Raw genomic sequence first — 23,423 nt, 5'->3', positions numbered from 1 at the left:
TAATAATAATGCAGCCAGTTTTACAGATACTGACCTAAACATTGGTGGTGGTGGCCGAGTCATCCCGAGAAATACGCATTCCTTCAAGAAACAAAAAATTACTTCAGACTCCATAAACGATGCACATTACAGTCCTAACATGACATTTTCTTGCTCTACTTTGTGGCACAAATAAAGTTATTCATAGACATAATTTAAAATACAAGCAAATAGCGACTGAAAAAGTCACACGAGAAAAAATAAAATAAAATCAAAATGACTGAACCAAATAAAATTTATTTCAATCAAACCACTGATCCAAAACAAGAAAAATCCCAGAAATGTTCGTATAGTGTCCCGTCCGACTCGCCGACGAACACCGTAGCTCCAAGCAGTCGCTTAAATCGTCTCTTTTTAACACAGAACATGGTTAAAACCGACATTCAGAGGAGATTTGGAAGATGGCGAGCAGTTTATGAAACCATGTTTCCATCCTGGTCACAATACAACAATAAGTTACAGAACGTACTGGGAGATTGGGGGGTCTGAATTTCAGACAGCAGCGAGCCTGACGAGTCCCACAGGGACACACTTACAGGTGGCTGTAAAGGCGGCACACTCATAATCCGTACCACATCTATTACAATAATGTATTTTTTCAGATTATAAGGTGCATTAAGCAAAACTAAAACATTTTGACAGATTTTTGAGCGCCATGTACCACGTAAAATCAATTCGAGGTCAGTAAGCACGACTAGAATTAATACATAAGGTGCACCAGATTATGAGGCTCACTGTTGATTTTTGAGAAAATTAAAAGGATTTTAAGTGCGCCTTATAATCTGAAAAATACGGTAATAATCCACACATTCCCTGCCCCAGTCACAACGTAAACCAAGAGTCCAACGTACAGAACACGTTCGAACCGAACAGAAAGGCACTTCGTTTGAAAGGTAACAGTCGAAACCGTTTTTAAAAAGGAAACCAACATCGTAAAAGCAACACGTTATTTTTTAACCGATTTTATTTTCCCAGCAGCCAATTTGGACCCCGTCTGTTTCAAACCCATTTAAAAAAGACAAACGCGGATAAATGAACACTTTAAACGTTTTGTAGAAATAAAAGCAGCAGTGGAGTTTGAGTATTTTGTGATAAAACCTGCTGCAGTGGGGAGGTCCATTATAACCAGTATATCTGTCAGTGACCGGTCGATGGCACGGCGATGGAAGAGCGATGTGAGGTGAGAGGAGTGTCTCCAACGCTCTCAATGAAAGAAATAAAGTTTACAGGTATCAAATGTCTGGCTGTGGTTTCTTTCACCGGCCATCACCATCCATCATCTTCAAAATGTCTCCACTCCTGACAAGAGCCTCCAGCTGCGCCGACGGGACGCCGCACTCTGGACTCCCGTTTCAACCCAGTCGCCCAGTCTGGACTCTGTTCCCGGCCTCGCTGCCGAGGAGAAGAGAGGAGGTGGAGGGCGAAGCTCAGAGAGAAGAGCGGGAAGTCTTCCTCCTTCACACCCGCTCGGGGTTGCTGTCTCTGTTTACTCTGCGTCTGGGGAACAGCTTTCGCTTCAGCAGAATCAGCTGGGAAGAAAAAAAAAAAAGGAGGAAATTGGTATTTGTGTTATTGAAGAAAAGCTGACTCAGCACTTTCACAGTTCCTCTTGTTTTTTTGTGCAGTCCAACTAATTCTCCATACTTGTTCGATTTCAGCTGTGCACATTGCAAAACGTTCGGCTCATTCAAGAAGTGGGTGCTAGGAACTTTTGTTTTTTTTTTGTCATTCCTGTACATTTCAAAAATATTTAACCTTATTTAGAAATCCTACAAAGTTCAGTCAGGTCATCTGGACTGTTTCTTTTTTGTTGTTGTTAATATGTTTCGTCCTTCATCCAAAGGACTTCATCAGTCCGAGGAGCCACAAACAAATTCAGTCCCACAAGCAGCACACTCCCATAGTGGCCCAACCAGTTTGCTGGTGATAAGATGGTTTCTGGGGACCACTCTCTCCCCTGTCGACTCCTCTGAGGCAGCCATAGCCAGAGTGGTTCAAAACATCCAAGTTCATGCTCAATGATCCAGGTTTAAAAAAAAACAACAACAACAAACAGTGGACAGTTTTTTTTGTTGTTGTTGAGACGTTTCGTTCTTCATCCAAAGGACTTCTTCAATGCGAGGAGCCAACAGCCTCTCGGAGCCACAAACTGGTTGGTCCACTGTGTGTGCGCTGCTTGTGGAACTGAGTTTGTTTGTGGCTCCTCAGATTAATGAAGTCCTTTGGATGAAGGACGAAACGTCTCAACAACGACAAAAAAATAAATAAACCGTCCAGATGACCTGACTGAACTTTGTTGGATTTTTTTTACCTGAATTATTGAGCATGAACTTTGAAACTTATTTATAAATATTTTCTAGAAATACATTTATTTATTTCCAATGAAAACATTATTCTTTTTGAAAATGTCTTTAGCAAACTTACTGCATTTTTGTCTTCTTTTGCTGCTTTTAGCTTGCCTTTTGAAACTTTTAGTTTCTAACGTGCAATTTGCTTGCCTTTTGAAACTTTTAGTTTCTAACGTGCAATTTGCTTGCCTTTTGAAACTTTTAGCTATGGCTAGTCTTTTGCTACTTTTAGCTTGAGGTTTGATACATTTAGCTTTAAGATGGTATTTTTCTACTTTGAACATTTAACTGACATTTTGCTACTTTTAGCTTCAGCTACCGTATTTTTCAGACTATAAGGCACACTTAAAATCCTTTAATTTTCTCAAAAATCAACAGTGAGCCTTATAATCTGGTGCATCTTATGTATTAAATTATGGCTGTGCTTCCTGACCTCGAACTGATTTTATGTGTTACTGAACAATGTTGAGAGTTATTGTGAATGAGCTGAATAAAGTTTGACTTTTCTGTTTTGTTTTGCTTAATGTGACTTATAATCCGGTGCACCTTACTGTCTGAAAAATACGGTAATCTTTTAGTTGTATCTTCAGGGTCAGCTGTGACTGAATGGTTAGATCAGTCGTCCCCCAATGGGAGAGATGGGGTTCGATTCCACTAGCAGTCACGTGCTGAAGTGTCCCTGGGCAAGACACTGAAACCCTCGTTGCCTCTGATGTGTGTCCCATCAGTGTATGAATGTGAAACAGCTCTGATTATTCTACAGATTCAGATTATCATTGTAGAGATGTAGTAGAGTGATGTCTGAATGTGTGTGGAGGTGAATGAGGGCACAGATTGTGTTGTAAAGCACTTTGAGTATCTTGATTACGCAGATAGAAAGGCACAACATAAGTACAGTCCATTTACCATCTTTGTAAACCAAGAAAGCAAATATAACCTTAGATGTGAGGCAGCGGAGTGGGGGGCGAGGACACTTTTGATCTCTTTAATCTAAACTGTACTTTCGTAACTCAGACAGTCAGACTCAACTGCTGCCAAAAAGATCAACTGAGCGGCGACAGAGACGCTGGACGAGTCCGACACATTCCTCACTGGGAGCACTGGTCCCTGTGGGGCTGCAGTGTTTGAGATTCCCCTTAGGTCATCCCAGTTATTAACCTTTCTTTAACTTTGCTGAGGAGCAACTGGAAACCTATGGATTAAGATGGTGGCTTACAACCGTTGAGCGGGTAGAGTTCTTTAACAAGGCCTGCAGTTTGTCCAGTGAGGTTCAGTACTAAAACAGGAGAAAACCATCAAAAATTTTTCCAAAAATTCCACCTATAGATCCACTTTATCTGACAAAAGGTTTAAAGTACGCTCTGATCCAGATCCACAAGGGTCTCACCTTTCAAAAAGGATTTCTGAGAGTCTTTCTCTTCCGTAAAGTCAGCTGATCAAACTAACCTGACATATGAGCTCAGATTGGCGTTTTGAAGCGCTCATAGCTCAAGAATGAATCATGGAAACAGAGAGCGGGTGCGCTGATGTGTCTTGATCTGAACGTGTAAACAAACTGAGGTGGCTATACCGACCTGTTCGGCAAAGAAGGACAGGACGGTGAAGACGACCAGAGTCACGAGGACGCAGTGGGTCCAGAACTTCAGCTTGTCTCGATATAACCGCCTGGAAAACGACACGTTTAAGGTTATTCTTTAACGCATCGAGCACAAGCATTTCCTGACTTGTCTTCTGGGCTAAGTGTTGTGAGGGCAGCAGCATGCAGAGGGCAGCAGGGCAACAGGGTGACAAAGTGACACCCCCAACACCATTGTGTCGCTGATTCAGAGAGAAGAAGGCACATTTCAGAACTAGCCTGAAGCAGCTCGAGCTAAATTTAAAGTTTCTATTTAAAACGGGCATTCTCAAGCTTTACACCCTCCTAATAGATTTCCACTACTTCAACAAGAAAACACTCAGTCCAAGAGGACAGAGCCTTTTTATCTTTATAATATCTGAGATATGAGCAGTTAGATGATGAAATGACTAAAGAGGTCAATGAGAAGTTAACTTATCAGTAAGAAATGCTGCTAATGCACCAGTTTGGGTTTTTTATGAGATAATTTTTCTGCTTTTCTTCAACTGTTTTAACCTCGCAGAGGTTTTGACTTCTGGTTGAATTAAGTCAGACATTTGGATATTGTGATAATAACACTCCTTGATTATGGTCATAAAATAAAACAGCTGGTGTTAATCTTGGCAAACATGAAACTCAATCAAACAAATCGTCAGACATTCCAGATTTAGCTGAATTTAGTTGAAAACCATGATCGTGATTTTGACGGTACAAAAAAAAAAATTCTGAAGATTTTAAATGTTCTGACAATAAAGTATTAAGATATAAAGTATATATAAGGTAAGGTATATATAGTATAAGGAGACAGTTGGGCTTTTGGGTTCAGAGATTAAAGTGGGAATATTATTGACAGGAAAAAGTTGCAATATTAAGAAAAAAAAAATATTTTCTTACAAGAGTAAACCTGAGGGGATAAAGCTTTTTGTGTTCCTGAACCCAACTGTATTTGTTCTGTTTTTCGTTATTCTTGTATCCAAGGCTGATGGGGTATGGAGGGTGGAATGTGACTAAATTAAATAAATAAATACATTATGAAATAAAGAATTTAAAAGACACATTTATTTATTTCATGGGACATTTAATTAATTGCGTATTTAATCATTTAATTGTATATTTAATGATTTAATTATATATTGGATAATTAAATGATATGTTTAATTATTACGTATTTGTTTAATTTTGTCACATTTCACCCTCTATAGATGGATGCACTTTTACTGGGTTAACTAGGAAATGGCAAGCAGTTGTTCATCTAAACCACTGAAGCACTGAAGAACAAAAACATAAGATGATCCATAATGTTCAGATGTTTGGAGAGTTTTCTTACGTTATCTTTGTGTATGTGTTTGAGACTCTTATTGTGAAGGGTTGAAACATGTTCTTTGGCTTTTGGTGCGGCAGGAGTAACGAACTGCATCACGGAGTAGTTCTACTAAAATCCTGCATGTTGTTTTGTAGTTCTTCCAGTAAAAGTGCACCCATAATGATCATTTATAATAATATTAATAAAAACAGAATAAATAGTTGGGTTCAAAGGCACAATGAGCTCCTATTTAGCTTTAAAAGAAAGCTTTAATGCAACTTTAATGTCACATTATCAAGGAGGGAGGGAGGTAGCTTTGAAAAGTTTAAGTGAATTTATTATTGAAAACATGCTGGAAGAACTAAACCAAAACCAGCTGTACAAATCATCTCAGGTTAAGATTTTCAAAAAGTCCAAGAGGTTAAGTTTAAATGTGTGCACACCTCTACACAACTCCACAGTACTATTTCTCATTATGGAGATGCAGTATTTACCTACACCTGCATGGAACCAGGCATAAAAATCACCTCTGCAGGTTATAAAACATGGCTGGAATGGTTTTAGTGAGAGTCAATTTGCAAATAAAATATTTGCCCTATAGCACTGATGATGCATGTTCATTATCACAAACACCTCCCAGTAGTTGGAAGACAGAAGAACCAAACATATCCAATGTATTACCACTCCTGGAGCTCTGTTATGTGCAGGAACCTGTTGCGGTACTCTCTGGGAAGTTCAAACTGGGACGGCAGTGGGAACATGGATTCATAGAAATCTCTCAACACCGCCTTTACTGTGGCGGCGTCCTTATGGCTGTGGTCGATGTTATCGTTCAGACAGATGAACTTCCTGTTGGTGACAAAACAGATGGACCAGACTCAGCCTGTGACTGGACCAGAGTTTTAAGAAGACTGGTTCTGTTTTATGAAGCTCACCGTGGATTCTTCCTTATGTCGTCCAACTGGCCGACCACGTGGGACACGTTGGTCCGCACCATTTTGAAAGCTATCTCCTCCTCCCCCATTATCTCAAACCTGTCAAACAAAACTCAAGTTAGCTTCAACATTTAGGAATAAATGCATAATTAAGTAAAAATAAACTCACTTGTATTTGTTTTGGTCTTTAAAGGCTTTGTGAATCCGCTCTGTGATGGACTTACAGTGAAGGATGAGGCCTTTTGTAACAGGGGGCTTAAAAAACATTTAGGTTTAAATTACCCAGTCACAAAGGTTTGAATATGGTTGGAGGTTAATTCAACTCACCATGTTGGGGTCATAATAGGCTTCCTGAGTCGGGCTCACCAGGTGGAGATGGGTCAGGTTAGTCGGGAGTGTTTTAGAGCAGTTTATCAACATCTGCTCAAGACCTGTCAGGTCCTACATTTAACACAAGTTATTAAAAAAAAATTCAAAACCTGAATTTTGAGGAGAGGATGAGAAATCAGCGATTTGGACTGACCTGGAGGCTGAGGGGGAGCTCGTGGATCCTCGTGGCGAGAGTCCGGATCTCACGGTCGGACAAAATACCCGAGTGGTCCGTGTCAATCTCATCAAACACCTCCGAGACGTTGAGCTGCTGCTGGGCGCTCATCAGGAAGTAGAAGTACGAAAAGGCAAACTGCATGTCCTCCGAGTGACGGACGCGGTGGGCCGACGTTTTGTCAAACTCGTCTGGGAATCTGGGGAGAAAAGTGCTGCTCAGTCGAACACAGATGTAAACACAGATGTAGACTTTTTCATCCTCCTCACGTGTCCTGCAGCTCCTGCATGATGAGACGGTCGATCATATGGGGCATGTGGGCGGGGACTTTGCGGGACGTGAAGCCGAACTGGCTGTTGAGCAGTTTGTTGACGTAACGCAACGAGTCGGCAAACGTGTCTCGCAGCTTTCGCCCGGTAGCCGTACCATCCGTCTCATAGGACAGTTCTTTTTGAAGACGCTCGACCTCCTGTGGCGTTAACACAAAGCAAATGATGCGTAAAGTGGTACGAACAGTTGGCTAAATGCACAAAATGGCTGAGTTGAAGCCATTTAAATGTAGCTTTTGTACCCATCTTGAATTTTTAATTTGGAATCGGTATTTATTGCTCTCAGCTACCACCACATAAAATTTTAGCTTAACATTGCTAAAAATGGCTGACTTATAGCATTTTTCCTTTTTAGCACAGGCGACCATTATGGAGTTTTAATTTGCATCCGGAATGTAAAGCAACTCGCTCTCAGATATGACCATAACAAATTTCAGCTCAATATCTCACAGAATGAGTTATAGTCCATTTGGGGTTTTCTGTGGTAGCTGTGGCGGCCATCTTGAACCAAAATGCCTCCAAACATTATTCAGTGTTTTGCTCAGAGACCTCTTGTGACCTCTCTGTGGCAGCTGTTGAGTTCTGTCAGTGTGTTTTAATGAGGAAAAATGGCGTCATTATTTGCAAATTATGTCGCCATGGTAACTCAAAAGGCCAATAAAAGTAATAGCACACATCACAGTGCTGAGCCGGTTGTTCTGATATAAAATTAGTGGGGGTACACTTTGTGGTTCGGGCCGTGTTAAAGTTGAAGGAAGAGCAAGACCCTTTTCAGGTGGATAATAATAGGTGGCTGCCTTTGTAGGCAGTCCCCAATTAAAAGTTGGAAGAATCTACTTACCTCAAGAAAAGCCTGGAAATATTTCCTCCTTTCCCACGGCAGGAAGCCTCGATCCGAGGAAGTAAAGTGCTGGAGTTTCCTTCCAACTAAAGGACCGCTGAGTGACTGGGCTCGAATCTCTTCACCTTTTCTTTGGGAAAAGTTGCCTAAAAGTTTGGAAATCATGGGTCTCTCAATCGCAGCGTTCAGAGGATACTGTTTGGGACTAACAACATTATTAACCTTATCGTCAATGTGGACGGGGATGAAAGGAGTAACGAGTTTCCTTTCAACAGAAACGGCTTTTTCACTCGTTTTTTCATCCAAGTTGTGATGTTTTTGAACGATCTTTGGAACGGCATCTCTCACGGGAGGCTTCGTTTCTTGGTGAACCCCCTCCAAGTCTTTGTAAGGCTTCTCCTCAGCTCTGCCTGCTTGTAAGTTAACGTTCGGGTGCTTTTCAGACAGCGACCTGTACGGTTCCAGAAGTGCAGCCCTGGTGAAATTATAACCCTTCATAGTAATGTCGCCGATCAGAAGCTTTTCCTCCAACTTTTGAAGCTCGCTGCGCACAACAGCTGGCAGCAGGGACACATTTACTGAAGGAACCTGGATGATACCCTCAGGTTTGCCAAGCTTGTGAATCTTAGGCCCTCGTTTTTCCTCAGGAACATCCGAGAAAGGGAAAACCGGCTCACGAGTCGTGGTCAGCTCGGACTCTTTTCCTGCCTCTTTGCTCAAAGTCTTGGAAACGTTACTCTGAGGGACCTCACGGGTGTCCACAGCGACATTAAAGACCATTTTGAACTCCGTGTCATCCTCTCTCTGGAAGGTGAGGTTGTACTGAATGCGGGTGGCGTTGTGGCCTGGATGGAGTAGCAGGTGAATGCTTTTCCACTTGTTGGCCACAGAAGTGTGTCGCACCGCAGGGCTGTCACTGACGTGGGCCTCGGAGACTCTGTGAGCTACTTTCTCAAAGCTGAAATACGGCTTGGTCTCGCCCTGAGGGAGAGTGTAGAGAGTCTGGTTCCTCAGCAGGGTCACGTGGTACAGCTCTCCAAAGTGCTCTAAAATAAGAGTCAAGATTTTAATATCAGTTCACAAAACAAGACCAGACCAACAATTCAGTCCATTTAGTGTTTGCTAAAGTTCCTGTAACCTTCGAAGGCTGTGATTTCTGAATAGTTTTGATGCACTACAATCCCAGACCCTTTAATTATCGAGAAGTCAACATTTGAGTCGCATCTTGTACATAACTTCAGATCTGATGACCTACAAATGCAAAATTCCCAATATTTTGACATTACAGTAGTCCCTCGCTACTTTGCGGTTCGTTTGTCGCGGACTCGCTCTATCGCGGCTTTTCAAAATAAGATTGGACACGACACAAAATTGGCTGATTGATGGGATGAGCCGCACGATCGGCATGGATTTTTAATTTAAAATAAAGTATTTTAAATTATTTAGCACCTGCTGCACCTTTGTGCAGGCCATGCTGCAGGATAAGCTTCCTCCTGCGGCTGATCAGCTGATCTCCGTGCAGAGCGGAGAAGTGGGCGTGGCCGAGAGCGCTTGCAGGTGGCACAGAGCAGCAGAGGCAGGGAGCTGAAATGATGACACTCTGTGCTCTTTAACAGTAGAGTTTAGAAACATTGTTTAGAATGTTGCAAGAGTGTGGGAAGGATTTAAAATGCCTTATATATATATATATATATATATTTATATAAATACTAAAATAAACTACTACTTACTACTTGTACTACTATCTCTACTTAGCGGTTTTTCACTTATCGCGGGGCTTCATGGGACAGATCCCCCGTGATAAACGAGGGACTACTGTATTCAAACACTACACACACACAATAATCTAACCAGATAATCTGGATTGAGTAGGGCTCTCAGTGAATGAGATTTTTCTGCAGATCCAGAGCCTACCTGAGGAATGAAATATTCTCTCTGGACTGAGAATATCTCAGAATCCTCCAGAACGATCTGAAGGATGGCTTTTTATTGTATCCAGTCAAACTGTGAGACTGTTTTCATGTTTTTATTTTTATTTTCCTGCTATTGTTTTTGTACAATACTTGTTTCAATGACAGAAACTAGAGAAGTTGGAACAATTTTCTTGAACAGTTTTAACCACAAATACATATTTGATGTGTATTAGCGGTTATAGCACTAAAAGCGTATTTACTGTAGTATATCAAGGTACTAAAATGTGGATCCTTCATGTGTTTTAGTAGTTGTAGAGAAGTGGATAGGAGTTGGAATATTAGTTAAGGTTTTCACAATGCAGACAGTGCCTACACGCTCATTTAAATATTTTCATGAAATTTGTTGACACTTCCATCATATTTGATTAAATTATAATAATTTAAAAAAAAACAGAACTTGATGGGTTTGCTTTAAACTCACCTTGGCCGCAGTCGCCCACATCAAAGCCGCAGGAGAGAACATTACAGGCCTGGTCGCAAAACTTATCAGCTAGCCACGAGTTGGCGCAGCCTTGATTGCAGTATAAGGTCCCCCCAGCACCTCCTAGACCACCTCCAAACTGCCACACCTGTCCACCTGCTCCATCGGGCGCAATCCCACCTGCACCTGCTGGAAACCTGTTCCCTGCTGCACCTGTCGGAGACAAAGTATTAAACACAAAACAGCTTAATTACGTAGCGATATCAGCGCTGAGCCCCTCACCGAGGCAGTCCCCTCCATCCCAGTCACAAGCAGAGTTGTTGCAAGCTTTGTCGCAGTAGCCATCTTTGATCCAGGATCCTGGACAGCCCTCTGCACAGTTAGGAACAGGCCAGGTGAGGTACACCTGAAGGGGAGTGGAAAAAGACGAGCGTGAAGCCAGTTTGGGATTTAGATTTCAGAACCAACCACACGGTGAGTACTTCATTGTTGTGTTTGAACCTTCTGCCCCTTCGAGTGGCTGTAGAAGTCATCGGGCCATACGTCTTTGCCGAACATCACGTCGTCGTTGAGGTAAATAAACTTCTGGGAGAGCCCCGGGACTCGATGGATGTGGGTCTCGATGGCAGGGGAACTGAAGGTGGGAAGGTGGGTGTGGTTCAAGAAGATATCCTGGGGAAAAGAAATAACAAGCAGTCATTAATAACAACATAATAATTTGTGTTTAGCAGAAATGTTTAGATTATTTTCAGTATTTGTTGTACTTTTAAATAGACCTTCCAAAACATCGTTGAGGTTTATGGATTGGTCATAAACTAGTAAAGAAAATGGTACCACTTTAAAATAAGGCTCCCCTTAGAGATGGATAATAAACAGTTTAAAGATACATTATTAATTTCCTCTATAAACACTTTATAAATCATTAATAACTGCTTATTACGCATTAATTAAGGGTGACTGAGACAAAACTGACCAGTTTGTTGCCAAATCTGTTCACCTATATATTTCATCTAGAGTTGTTATATTAAATATTTCAGACTAAGCTACTACCTTGTGAGCACAATAAGCATTTGTAAACCTATTTCTTTAGCATATAATATTGTACTTTATCACTGCATTATTAGTATCTGCAACTAAAATTATATTCTAAAAAAATAGATTTACAAATGCTTATTGTGCTAACAAGGTAGTGTGAAATGTTTAATATAACAACTCCAAATTAAATTTGTAGGTAAACAGATTTGGCAACAAACTGGGCACGTTTGTCTGTCACCCTTAATTAATCCATAATAAACTATTATTAATGATTAATAAAGTGTTTATAGTGGAATTAATAACGCATCTATAAACTATTTATTAGCCATCTATAAGGGGAGCCTTATTGTAAAGTGGTACCAAGAAGATAGTGCAATCCAGTGTGGAGGGTACCTTATGTGTAACCACTGAAACTCGGGGGTTGTCCAGGTTGAGCCAGGAGGGAATTTGTCCGTTCGTTACGATGAAGATGTGTCGCACCCAGGGGGCGTGCTTCTCTATGGAGCGCAGCGAATAGCGAAGCTCTTCGTTGTCTTCAAATCGGCTGGCTGAGACGTCTTCGTCCTGTTTAGACTGAATGGAAAACATATTTTAAATTACAATAAAACATCTTTTACTGCTACTGTTGTCCATTTAGTTAATGGTATCTTACTATATGAGACATGGATTTCAAATTGTTTGTGGTGATATGTCTGATAACCATCTCAGTGAAAATAAAGGAGAGAAAAACTATTTGAGTTTGAATAAAGTTGTGTATTAAACAAAAACAAAAATTAATACTATTTAATGAGTCAACTTTAAAGTAACGTGTTGAGGGGAGGATATGAAAGATGGCCGTCACCTGGGAGATGGCTGTAATGTCCCAAAACAAGTAGGCAGGGCTGATGGATAACTCCTTCCCATCCAGAGTCAGGTTCTTTTTAGCCTGCTGGGCCAAATCAGCAAAATCCTGAGGGGTGTTCAGGTGGAGCAGAGCGATGCTGGCCTCCGAGTACAACTCAAACTGCAAGACAAATAAACACGTGTCTGAGAGAATAGAGACAGATGTCAGTCGTGTGAGATGAGAACCCTTTAAATAAACAATAAAGATGATGATGATAGGCAGCTGTGGCTGAGTGGTTAGAGCAGTCGTCCTCCAATGCAAGAGTTGGGGGTTCGATTTCACTAGCAGTCACATGCTGAAGTGTCCCTGGGTAAAACACTGAACCCCTCATTGCCTCCGATGTGTGTCTCATCGGTGTATGAATGTGATAAAGCACTGATTATTCTTTGTAGAAATCTAGTAGAGTGCTGTATGAATGTGTGTGTGGAGGTAACTGAGGGCACAGATTGTGTTGTAAAGAGCTTTGAGCATCTTAATTAGATAGAAAGGTGCTATATACATGCAGTCCATTCATTCATTCATTCAACCTTTAATTAGACAGGTAAATCCCATTGAGCCTTGAGGACTCATTTACAAGAGAGACCTGATTTCAACAAAGAATGACGACAACAATGGACAACAGCGACAACAACAGACAGCCACAAGAAGGCATACAGATTAATTTTTTTAACCATTTGTAATTAAAATAAACACCCCTTCCATGAAGGGCATCCGTGATGTGAGAAAAACACTGTCACAAGAGCAAAGTGTCAAGTGTAAAAACACTGCTGAGAAAGGGTTTTTAAAATAGCATAGTTAATTTATCTGTTTGTGCAGCCTGATTATTACCTCTATATAATCTGAGCTCAAAATAATAAAGAACAGCATCTAGCTTGAAGAATCGCCGTTTTCCGAAGCCGATTTCAGCGTTAATCAACATTTGCCAACAGTTGAGATCATTTCTGCAGCGGTGATTCTCCACAAGACGCATATCACCAAAATGTTTTACAGTTTTCCCTCGAGCCGTTCGAGGCTTCACATGCGACTGCTTCCTGTCTCATGCGGAGGGAAAATGCTGTCATTCTAAATAAAATAAAACAAAACCACCTCAAACAGCAGTGAAAATAAAAACCAGCGTGTTTAAGTGAAAGATAAAGGGACTTAGCATCTTTCTGAGCACTTTATGTTTAAAAAACCACAGCTGGTGGTATCAGCTCATCCACCAGGCAGCAGCTGAAGTTCCTCCTCACCGCAGTATTAACACGTCCCATGTGGATTGGACTCTCAGCACATTAAACCACAATGTTTGTGGCCCGCGTGTCACTGCAAAGGCTAACCAAAATGTAATCTGACAAGTCGAAACTGAGTGAGTAAACTCATTAACTGAGTGGTGAGTGATCTCTTTAGGCAGCTGGTATTTAGTCTAAACTGAAGCTGCGACCTTCAGCATGAAATTCACAATCAGAGAAAAAAAAAAAACCTGAACCGCTCCGGAGGGATTTCATTTTAATATAAATGAGAGGATGGTAGTAAAATCTTATCTTCTGATCACGACTCAGCCTAAATGATGATAATCCTTCTAAGGCAAATTATTTTGATGCTGACACTGACAAGTTACCTTTGATGAATCTTCATATAACTTATAATGTCCTTAAATGAACAAACAAGCAGTTTATTATGAAATCTTGAGGCGACTGAAAGCTAAAACCAAACTTTTCTTTAATTTGCCAGATTAGTAAAGCCAGTAGTTGTGCTGTCAGAACCAGATTAGGAACGAATGAAGAATGAAAATGAGGAAAAGACGACAATCAATGCAGCATCTTGTAGACTGGTGAACCTCTGCCCATCTTTACCTCTGTCAGAGTCAGCATCTCTAAAAAGGCTCTTCTAGCATCCATGGTGCCCATCTCCAGCAGTCGGACGAAGAGACACCCCGGACAGGTTGTTAGTCCATCACCCAGAGACAAACGAGACAGACAACCATTCACACTCGCACCTAGAGGCAATCACCAATTACCATACAATACCACTTTACTTATAGAGCTCTTAAAACAACAACAAGGCCAACAAAAGTGCTGTACAGCAGAAAACAAACAAGCAAAGCACACAGCAAAACATAAACTAAAGTAAAATAAAATATAGATACGAATAGCAGAAGATAACTAATGGCTAACATTGTAGAATACAGACAGGTTCAAATCAACTCACACTGTGTTAAAAGTCAGGGAATAAAAGTAGGTTTTAAAGCGAGACTTCAAAACAGTGATAGAAAGAGCCTGCCTGACATGTAGTGAGTTATTCCACAGTCTTGAGCCTGCAACAGAGAAAGCCCTGTCACCTCTGAGCCTACGACGGGTTCCTGGAACCGAAAGAAGCATCTGATCTGCTGACCTCAGAGAGGGTGGTGGGACATATGGCTGCAGCAGATCAGTGAGATAAGAGGGGGGAGAACTGTTTAGTGATTTAAAAACATGCAGGAGTATTTTGAACTGAATTCGAAGGTGAACCGGTAGCCAGTGCAGGGAGGCCAAAACTGGTGTAATGTGCTCTCTATGGCCTGTACCAGCTAAAAATCAGGCTGCAGAATTTTGGACAAGTTGTAGTCGTGCAATGGAGCTCTGACTGATACAAACAGAAGCGCATTGCTGTAATCGAGCCTAGATGTTACGAATGCATGTATTACTGTCTCCAGGTTATTTTGGGGCAATATGGGTTTCAGCTTAGACAGCCGCCTCAGCTGGAAAAAACAGGATTTAACAATCATGTTTACTGTACATGAGAGTTAAGTGTCATGGAAGGGTCCATTATCACTCCAGATTTGTGACTCTTTGTTTCTCTAGCAGGGCTAAACAGGAGATGTCAATACTGTGGTCCTTGATCGTGCCATTAGAAGGGAACAACATGACTTCAGACTTCTTCTCATTAAAGCTTAAGAAATTTAAAGACATGCAGTCCCTGATGTCAGCAAGGCAGTCAAAAAGAGGGTGAACAGAGCGTGTACCACTGTGCCTCAGGGGGAAGTAAATCTGACAGTCATCGGCGTAGAAATGAAAGGGTATGTTATGTTTATGGAAAATAGCACCTAGTGGCAGCAGGTATAAAGAAAAGAGAAGAGCACCGAGGGTGGATCCCTGTGGTACCCCCCACAGAAGAGTTGCCAGTAATGAACTAAACTCCTCAATGTTGGAACAAAAGGTTCCGTCAAAGAGGTAGGATCTAAATCATTTGAGGGCTGACCCTGTGATGCCCACCAACTGCTCCAGTTTAGAAATGAGGATCTCATGGTCGATGGTGTCAAAAGCGGATGTGAGGTCCAATAGGACAAACAGCACAGAAGGACCTGTGGCTATGAAAACATCATTAAAAACCTTCAATAGAACAGTTTCAGTGCTGTGGAGAGATTTAAAGCCAGATTGGAATAACATGATCCTCCAAGAAGTATTTCAACTGGGATTCAACTATTTAATTAACCTAATGGACGTGTTCATGGTCTGTGGGAAGAACTGAGAACATGTAAACTCCACATAGATAGGTTCCCTTTCCAGAAAGGGTTATAAGACCCTTGAAAACACCTTATATCAGGGCTATTCAACTAAATTGCTCAGGGGGCCCCAGTTCCTAAAAGCCAAAAGCTCAGGGACTGGACATCCAGCAGTTATTGACATTAAGTTTGTTTTATGATTCAAAATCAAGTTTTATTTTAAAAAATGAACTCGTTGGTGGACCAACCTGAGCACAACCGTGGGCCTAATTTGGCCCATGGGCCACCAGTTGAATAGCCCTGCCTAATACAATTTAAAATACCAGTAGTTATTTATAGTTTTTAATTTATTTTATGTGCAGCCATTCGCTTTAACAAAGTCACTGGATTTAACTTTTGAGTCCTCAAACTTTGTCCTAAAATATATGCAGCAGTGGACATCTCTAAGCAGCTGACATTTGAAAATTAAAACGCCAAAGAACAAAGAGAGGATGAAAAAGTGTGTTCGGAAAGCAAAATGACAGTAAAAAGCAGACGAGTCGTCACGGTGACATTTGGAGGAGAATGACTGGGTGGTTTTCTAGAGAAGCCTAAATCAAAGTGCTCTTTGCAGTGGATGCCTCAAAACAATCCAGCTGGCCTTCCCTGACGTTTTAAAATACGCACTAATCTAAAAACGTCAGCGCGGCAGGCCGGTGCACAAACACGAGGGCAGGACTCGACAGGCGGCAGCACGGGCAGAAGATCAGGGTTGTCGTCCAGCTTTCAGCACCTTATCATGGTGTCTAACACCAGCTATAAATACCAGCGCTGAACCGCTCCCTCCACACTATGCGCATCATCCCTCTTTCACAGAAGAGGCCGACTGACACCAGGAAGCACCTTGAAACCCAAACTGAGCATTGTGTGGAGGCTACAGTCCAGCCAGGTCAAAACAGCAAACACGCGCACTTTGAATCGTCTCCTCTTCTGGACTCCTTGATGCTCCTTCCAGCTCCTAGATAAAATCACGAGGACAGATTTGAGTTTGGGAGTTCAAACGGGTTCAGGAAAATACCGGTGGCCTTTTTCAGAGCGCTGGCTGAACGTGCGCTGCTCCTAACGGTGGTTCTAGTAAACTTGGCGCCGACAGGTCAGGTTACGGCCTGAATATCACACACACATGACAGGAAGTATGGAGACCAGTCCACTGAGAGGAACAACTGGTTTCATGCTGATGATATGTGGGTTAAATGTGCTAACCTACATCTCATCGCATTACAGAGGAGGAGCTCCACAGCAGCTGTTCGCTCTGTCCAACAGATTCTCCAGCTGTTTGTGTTCACAAACACTTAAAAATATGGCCAATTATGTTTTTGCCCGTCTGTGTTTGTCAGCAAATATTAGCAAAATATCCAATGAACCACTGGACAGATGCTAGAGAAACCATCAGTAATCACTGGATGTACATCTAAAACTAACACTTGGCGCAAAGCAGTTCAAGATGGCCGCCACCTTAACAAACACAAGCATTGCTAAACAGTAACAGCCTTAAAATGCTAAACCAAAGCTTTAATCAGATGTTTAAAAAAATATTATTATAATTCTGTTTTTGAAAAAAACAAATTATAAACTAGAGAAATTGTATTTCCTGCAAAAATGCAGTGTGAATGTTTATTGCTAAAGAACTTGCTGAAAAACAGCTAAAATTAGCTTAAAAAAAACTTGCTGAAATGTAGCTGAAATTGAAGAACAAGCCTTGATTAGCAGAAGAAAGCAGAAAGAATGCACATTTGCTAGATTTAGTTTAAATAAGTAAAACTGAACACAAAAATTAGAAAATTTGCTGAAAAAAAAATAATAATAAAGAAAAGCAAAAAAAAGCGTAAAAAGTAGCTGAAAAAGCAGAAAAAAGCTCAACTTATCAGAAGGAAATGGAGAGCACAAGTGTGCCCATTTAGGTTGAAAAAAAGCAAAAATAAACACAAAAAACTGGACGTTATCTGAAAAAAGCAGAAATGTGCATAAAACAGCTGAATAGTAGCAGAAAATCAGAAATAAGCTTAAATTACAAGAAAGCAGTAGAGAGAGCACATTTTTGCCGAAAAAAGTTTAAATGAGTGCCAAAAATGATTCACACGATTTACCTCAAATACTTATTTTTATAACACTTTACAGTAAAGAATACACTTTGTCTGTGTCGTTTCATTTACTTGACATGTTTTTTTAATAATTAACTTTACTAAAAACTTCTGTGAAATATGGCATTGTAGACCTAAAAGCTTCTAAGTTTTATGTCAAATTTTTGTATGTTGAGGATGTAACACTTTACATTTTATTGAAGTTTATTTAAATTGATCAGAACCAAAAGTCATTTAATTGGGTCTTCCAAAATATATATTTTACTATTTATTATTTGCTATGTATTTAACTTAATGTTTCACTCAAAAAAAAAAGTGACGCAACACATGAATTAGTCCACTGCTATTATTAAACGCCTGTTGTATAACATTTGTTTGCACTCTCTTCCTATACAAAGACAGTTATGAAAGATGTTTCCTAATTTATCCCCTTTTATTTCCATCAGCCGTGGGATTTTATTATCAGGAGACGGGACACACAGTCGACTCGCGCCTGAACCTCCCAGTCAGCTGGTCCAACAAGATCCCTTAGCTCCAGGTTGCTTTTGTTTTGTTTGATTATTTCAGCTTAGACCACGCTCGTTAGTGCCGTTTGTTCCTCTTAGAATACCCAGGACGTCAGCAGACGCAGCAGAGCCACACATGAGGCCCTTAACTTACATTTTTAAAAGACATTTTACCTCCATTTAAAATAAAACTAGAGAAATTGCATGTCCTACAAAAATGCAATGTGAAATGCTTATTGCTGAAAAACAGCAGAAATTAGCTAAAAAAAACCATGCTTAATTTTAGCTGAAAAGGAAGAACAAGCCTAAATTAGCAGAAGAAAGCAGAAAGAACACATATTTGCTGAATTAGGTTTAAATAAGCAGAAAATTAAGAAAACAGCTAAAAAAAAGGGCTGAAATTAACAAAGAAAAATAGCTGAAAGGTAGCTGAAAAGGCAGAAAGAAGCTTAAACTACCAAAAGGAAGTGGAAGAAGCTCAGAAAATTGGGGAGTGGCGGCAAAGAGGTTAGAGAAGATGGGCCTGTGATCGGAAAGGCGCAGGTTCAACTCGCGGTACCGTCAACATCAAAATGTGGGTGGAAAAGGTGAAACATCCACACCTGCCTCCACCCTCATTTGCCCCACTCTGGGCTCTTGAGCAAGGCCCTCAACCCCCCACCATCTGCTCCCAAAAACAGGTCTCTCTTGAAAATGAGTTCTCGTGACTCAATGAGACTACCTGTATAAATAAAGGGTAAACGAAAAAAAAGTGGAACAAGCTGAAAAAGCTTAAAAATAGCAGAAAACAGCTAAATAGTAGCTGAAATAACTGAAACTAGCAGAAATTAGTTGAAAGGAGCATAAGCTGAAGTTAGCAGAAAGAAGTAAATTAAGCTGAAAGCAGCAGAAGTTACCACAAAAACTTGAATTGATCTGAAAACAGCTGAAATTAGCTAAAAGTGCTAAAAAAAAAAAATTAAGAAAAGGTAGCTGAATATGTAGAACAAGCTGAAATTAGCAGAAGAATGCAGAAAGAACACGTTTGCCAAATTAGGCTGAAAGAAGCAGAAATGAGCATTAAAAAGGTGGAAATTATCTGAATAAAGCTGAAATTAGCAAAAAATAATAATAATAGCTGCAAAATAGCTTAAAAAGCAGAAAATAGCTTAAATTACCAGAAGTGAAGAGTACATTTTTGCTGAATTAAGCTGAAAAAAGTTGAAACGAGTGCAAAATATGTGGAATTAGCTAAAAAGCTAAAATTAGCATAAAACAGCTAAAAAGGGCTGAAATAGCAGAAAAAGATGAAACTTGCATAAAGAGTAGAAAGAAGTTAGAAGCACAAAAATGTTGTAGACAGCAGGAACAATCTGAAAGGAGCATAAAACAGCTGAAAAACAGCTGAAAGTAGCTGAATCAGAACAAAATGTGAAAGGAGCAGTAAAGGGTTGTAAACACATCTAAACATCTGAAGGATGTAAAATGAGCTCAATTCATTTTCTATGAGGAAAAAGTGGCAGAAAAGGCTAAATATTTCAAAAAGCTAAAGTTACACCAATACCAAAAGTCATGGCACCCTTCTGCTGAACTTTTAATTTGATTTGTTGAAATAGTACAAAAATTGTAGAACGAGAAAGATGCCGGAAAACGTAGGGAAGAAAAATGGATGACAATAGTGTGAGCGCTTCATAAACACCAAGAAGCGACTGATGCTTCTCTGGATGCAGAAAAAGAAGGACACCTAAAGTTTGTTTTAGTTATGAACACAGCTGCAGTCAGGTGGCAAAATAAGAAATGAAAAGTTGTGTTTTTCATCACCACATGCCTGGATGACACTAGAGAAACTACAAAATCTATCCAAGACTTTTGCATTGTGTAAGAAAAAACTACAAAAACAAGACCAACAGCTTCACACTGATCCAGAGAGCAACACTGCCACCTGCTGTTTCAAACATAAACATTTATCTATTTTAACATTTTATAGGTAGATTTCAATCATTTTCCACAGGTTTCAGGAACAAATGAGCCAAAGGTGAGCAGATGTTTTTGTACTCCCTTTTAAATGCAAACAACAGATTTCTCTGCGATAACAGGCACGACTGAAAACGCGAGTTTTACCTGTTTGATCTTGCCGGTTACGACCGAGGGCAGTTTGACTCGCAGCTGCTCCGTCTCCTTAAAGGACGCCGGGAAGCCGCTCAGATAGGCCAAAGTCTGCATGCGGATAAGACCCGGAGCCTCTTTATCTGTCGTCTGGGCGTGAATAAAGCAACATTTTAAGTCTAATTATCCCCATTCAGTGAGCGTGAATACAAACAAGGCTCGTGTCTTTTACGTTTAAAAGGAGGTCGGGGATTTATGAAGTGGACAAGATAGAAAATAACACTCACCAGTAAACACCAGGAAACGGAGAACTTCTGGACTTCTTTAGAAACATCTTTATAAGCTTTATCAGCTGTTAACACAGGAAACAAAAGCAACAAACTCCCTTTGAATCATCTCATGAGTATAGAAAAGACACATTTCTCCTATTAGTGCAATAAAATCATCATTTTGTAGACACATTTTCATCGTGAAAAAAATGTACATGTACCACATTTCCCAGCGTATAAGTCGCAGTTTTTTGTATAGATTTTGCCAGTCCTGTGACTTATATGTTTTTTTTCCCCCATATTCATGACGCAATTTTTAACTGGTGCTTTAAATGTTCATTCATACTGACATGAACCAGAGTAAGCATTACCATTTGCAGCCACTAGAGGTGCAAGAGGGCCCTCTAGGCTTTTGACAACTACCTGTAGGCATATACCGTACTTTCCGCTGTATACGTCGCTCCGCCCTATAAGTCGCATCAGTCCATATTTGTCTAATAAAGTGGAAAAATCCATAAATACGTCGCACCTATTATGTGTCACCACTGACAACCCGGAAACGTGGGCTGGTGCGTGCTGGGCCAAAAATCGATTGGCTGCCAAATGGCAGCCGTGGGAGCGTGCACGGGAGGACTTTAACAAGAATTTAACAAGAGTAACACTTAAAAACAATTATTTGTTTGCTTGAAATTATAGTAAATGTGTGTATCAGTTGAACTTTTACTTAATAAATGCACTTTTAATGGTCAAATTAGCTGCATTTCGTCGGGGCGGTGCAGCTGGTTTGACGGTTCCAAGCAGCGAGCAGAATGAAGGTGGGGGAAGACTATGGCAGGCCGATTGTGTCATTAATAGCTGGTGAAGATTTCCAGTCATCCAGGACATGGTAAATTTTTAAAAAATTCAAGAAAAACAAACAATAAAGTATAAAGTATAATAAATAGAGTCCAGTTGTTTTTGTCTTGAACTTTTTTGAATTGGTCATTATAGCCACGTTTACCTATTACATGATACAACGGTATGCCATACAGCTATTACTACTCTGCTGCCATCTACAGGCTGAAAATGGTACTGTTAAAAAAAAATTTCAGTCAGAATGAATTAAAACAGTCATATCTCAGCCAAAAATTGGTTTATAAATATCGGGGGAAAAAATCTATGAATATGTCACGTTGGCCTATAAGTTGCAGGGCATGTAAATTATGTACAAAACCGCGACTTATAGGGCGGAAAATACGGTATGTTGTTCGTGTACTTGTACCCCAACCGCCCCCTGCCAAACATTGACCATTAAAGTGCATTTATTAAGGAAAAAGTTAAACTGAGACACACCCTTGCTATAATGTCGAGTAAACAAATAATTGTTTTAAAGTGTTAATCTTGTTAAATTTCGAAGAACTGCAACAGCGGGTCCTCCCGTGCACGACGCTCCCACGGACGCCAATCGATTTTTGGCACAACACTGGAACATGTTTCCCAGGGGTCAGCGGTGACGCATATTAACACGACTTGTGTTTTTTTCCTCTTCGTGATTCTTTTTTGGACTGATGCGACTTATACTCCAGAAAATACGGTATTTATCACTCTCCCATCTGAGACTAATTAATAGGCAGCATCCTTTCCTGCCAAATGTTGGCCTTTTGTTGTTGTTCTGAAAAGAAAGTCTCCTCCATCGTTGTGTTTTTACCGTCGGCCTGCGAGTGGAAGACGACCACGGAGACGGCGAGCGTCGGCTGGAAGGGTTTGTTCATCAGCAGCAGCTCTTTGGCAGCAGAAAAGGAGGGAGAGATGGCAGGCAGCTCTTTGATGGTAACGTTGGCTGGCAGGGCGGGATCCAGCGCCAACATGGGCGCCACGATGCAGCGGGACAGCAGGCACTCGGGCTTATCGCTGCCGGAATTACAAAAAAACACAATACGTGAAAGAATTGAATAAATAAGCGTCGACTCAGAGAAGCACTTTGCTGTTGTGCTTTTGCTGCTAATGTGTGAAATTAGTCAAGTTTGCACGTTTGTCACACGTGGAAGGTTGCACCAAGCGGCTCTCGTATCTGTGGTTACATTTTCACACAGGAAGAGGAAAAAAGAAGTTTATCAGCACTGAAACGTTAAGAGGTGAAGACACAGGAAACGGCAAAACCAGAGGCAGACCTTCACCACACACGGCGGATCATTATTGTCACTAAAGCTGGTCATTTTAGAAACAAACAAAATGTGAAGTTAGATTTCCTCCTATGCCACAATAAACATTCACAGAAGAGCCCCACCAAAGAACTCAACTATAAAATCATATCAGTTTACACATTTCAGTTGTTTCTCTGTGACAACTTCCTGTCATGTTTATTTTCCACACCTTGCTGTTTTCATTTTTAGACCGTTCGCAGTTTTTGACCATGCCTGCCGCTCCGACACACGCGAAGAATCAACAAGCCTTGAGAAGTCATAGAAACTGACAGCTAATGAATAAAAATGAACCAAAACAAGTTTTTAATTGCACTGAGAGGTGTTTGTTATATGACTTATTTGTGCTGCTGATCTGCAGATTATCTCATGCTGCTGATTATCCATGCTGCTGATTATCCATGCTGCTGATCTCATGCCGATTATCCATGCTGCTGATCTCATGCTGATTATACATGCGGCTTATCTCATGCTGCTGATTATCACATGTTGATTATCAATGCTGCTGAGCTCATGCTGCGAATTATCTCATGCTGC

General features: G+C 40.7%; 1 protein-coding gene across 1 annotated transcript in view; it reads right to left on the bottom strand.

Annotated features, from left to right (window-relative positions):
* Nucleotides 1–1,496: 1,496 nt before the first annotated feature.
* Nucleotides 1,497–23,423, bottom strand: part of gnptab (N-acetylglucosamine-1-phosphate transferase subunits alpha and beta) — a 23,965-nt gene continuing 2,038 nt past the window's right edge. Inside the window, exons 5-21 of the mRNA XM_037696229.1 lie at nt 22,394–22,596; nt 20,725–20,789; nt 20,453–20,587; nt 12,225–12,386; nt 11,777–11,956; nt 10,850–11,020; nt 10,631–10,754; nt 10,349–10,561; nt 7,955–9,000; nt 7,054–7,253; nt 6,764–6,983; nt 6,568–6,681; nt 6,410–6,495; nt 6,241–6,339; nt 5,987–6,154; nt 3,962–4,052; nt 1,497–1,568 (exon numbers count right to left, since the gene is read on the bottom strand). Of these exons, the coding sequence (XP_037552157.1) occupies nt 1,497–1,568; nt 3,962–4,052; nt 5,987–6,154; nt 6,241–6,339; nt 6,410–6,495; nt 6,568–6,681; nt 6,764–6,983; nt 7,054–7,253; nt 7,955–9,000; nt 10,349–10,561; nt 10,631–10,754; nt 10,850–11,020; nt 11,777–11,956; nt 12,225–12,386; nt 20,453–20,587; nt 20,725–20,789; nt 22,394–22,596 (3,349 nt within the window). The remainder of the gene's footprint in view (nt 1,569–3,961; nt 4,053–5,986; nt 6,155–6,240; nt 6,340–6,409; nt 6,496–6,567; nt 6,682–6,763; nt 6,984–7,053; nt 7,254–7,954; nt 9,001–10,348; nt 10,562–10,630; nt 10,755–10,849; nt 11,021–11,776; nt 11,957–12,224; nt 12,387–20,452; nt 20,588–20,724; nt 20,790–22,393; nt 22,597–23,423) is intronic.

The sequence above is a fragment of the Nematolebias whitei genome, chromosome 22 (genome assembly GCF_014905685.2).
Source record: "Nematolebias whitei isolate Nwh7 chromosome 22, NemWhi1, whole genome shotgun sequence".
Classification (NCBI taxonomy): Eukaryota; Metazoa; Chordata; class Actinopteri; order Cyprinodontiformes; family Rivulidae; genus Nematolebias; species Nematolebias whitei.
The sequence above is the reverse complement of the archived record's forward strand: the minus strand, read 5'-3'. Positions and strand labels throughout refer to the sequence as shown.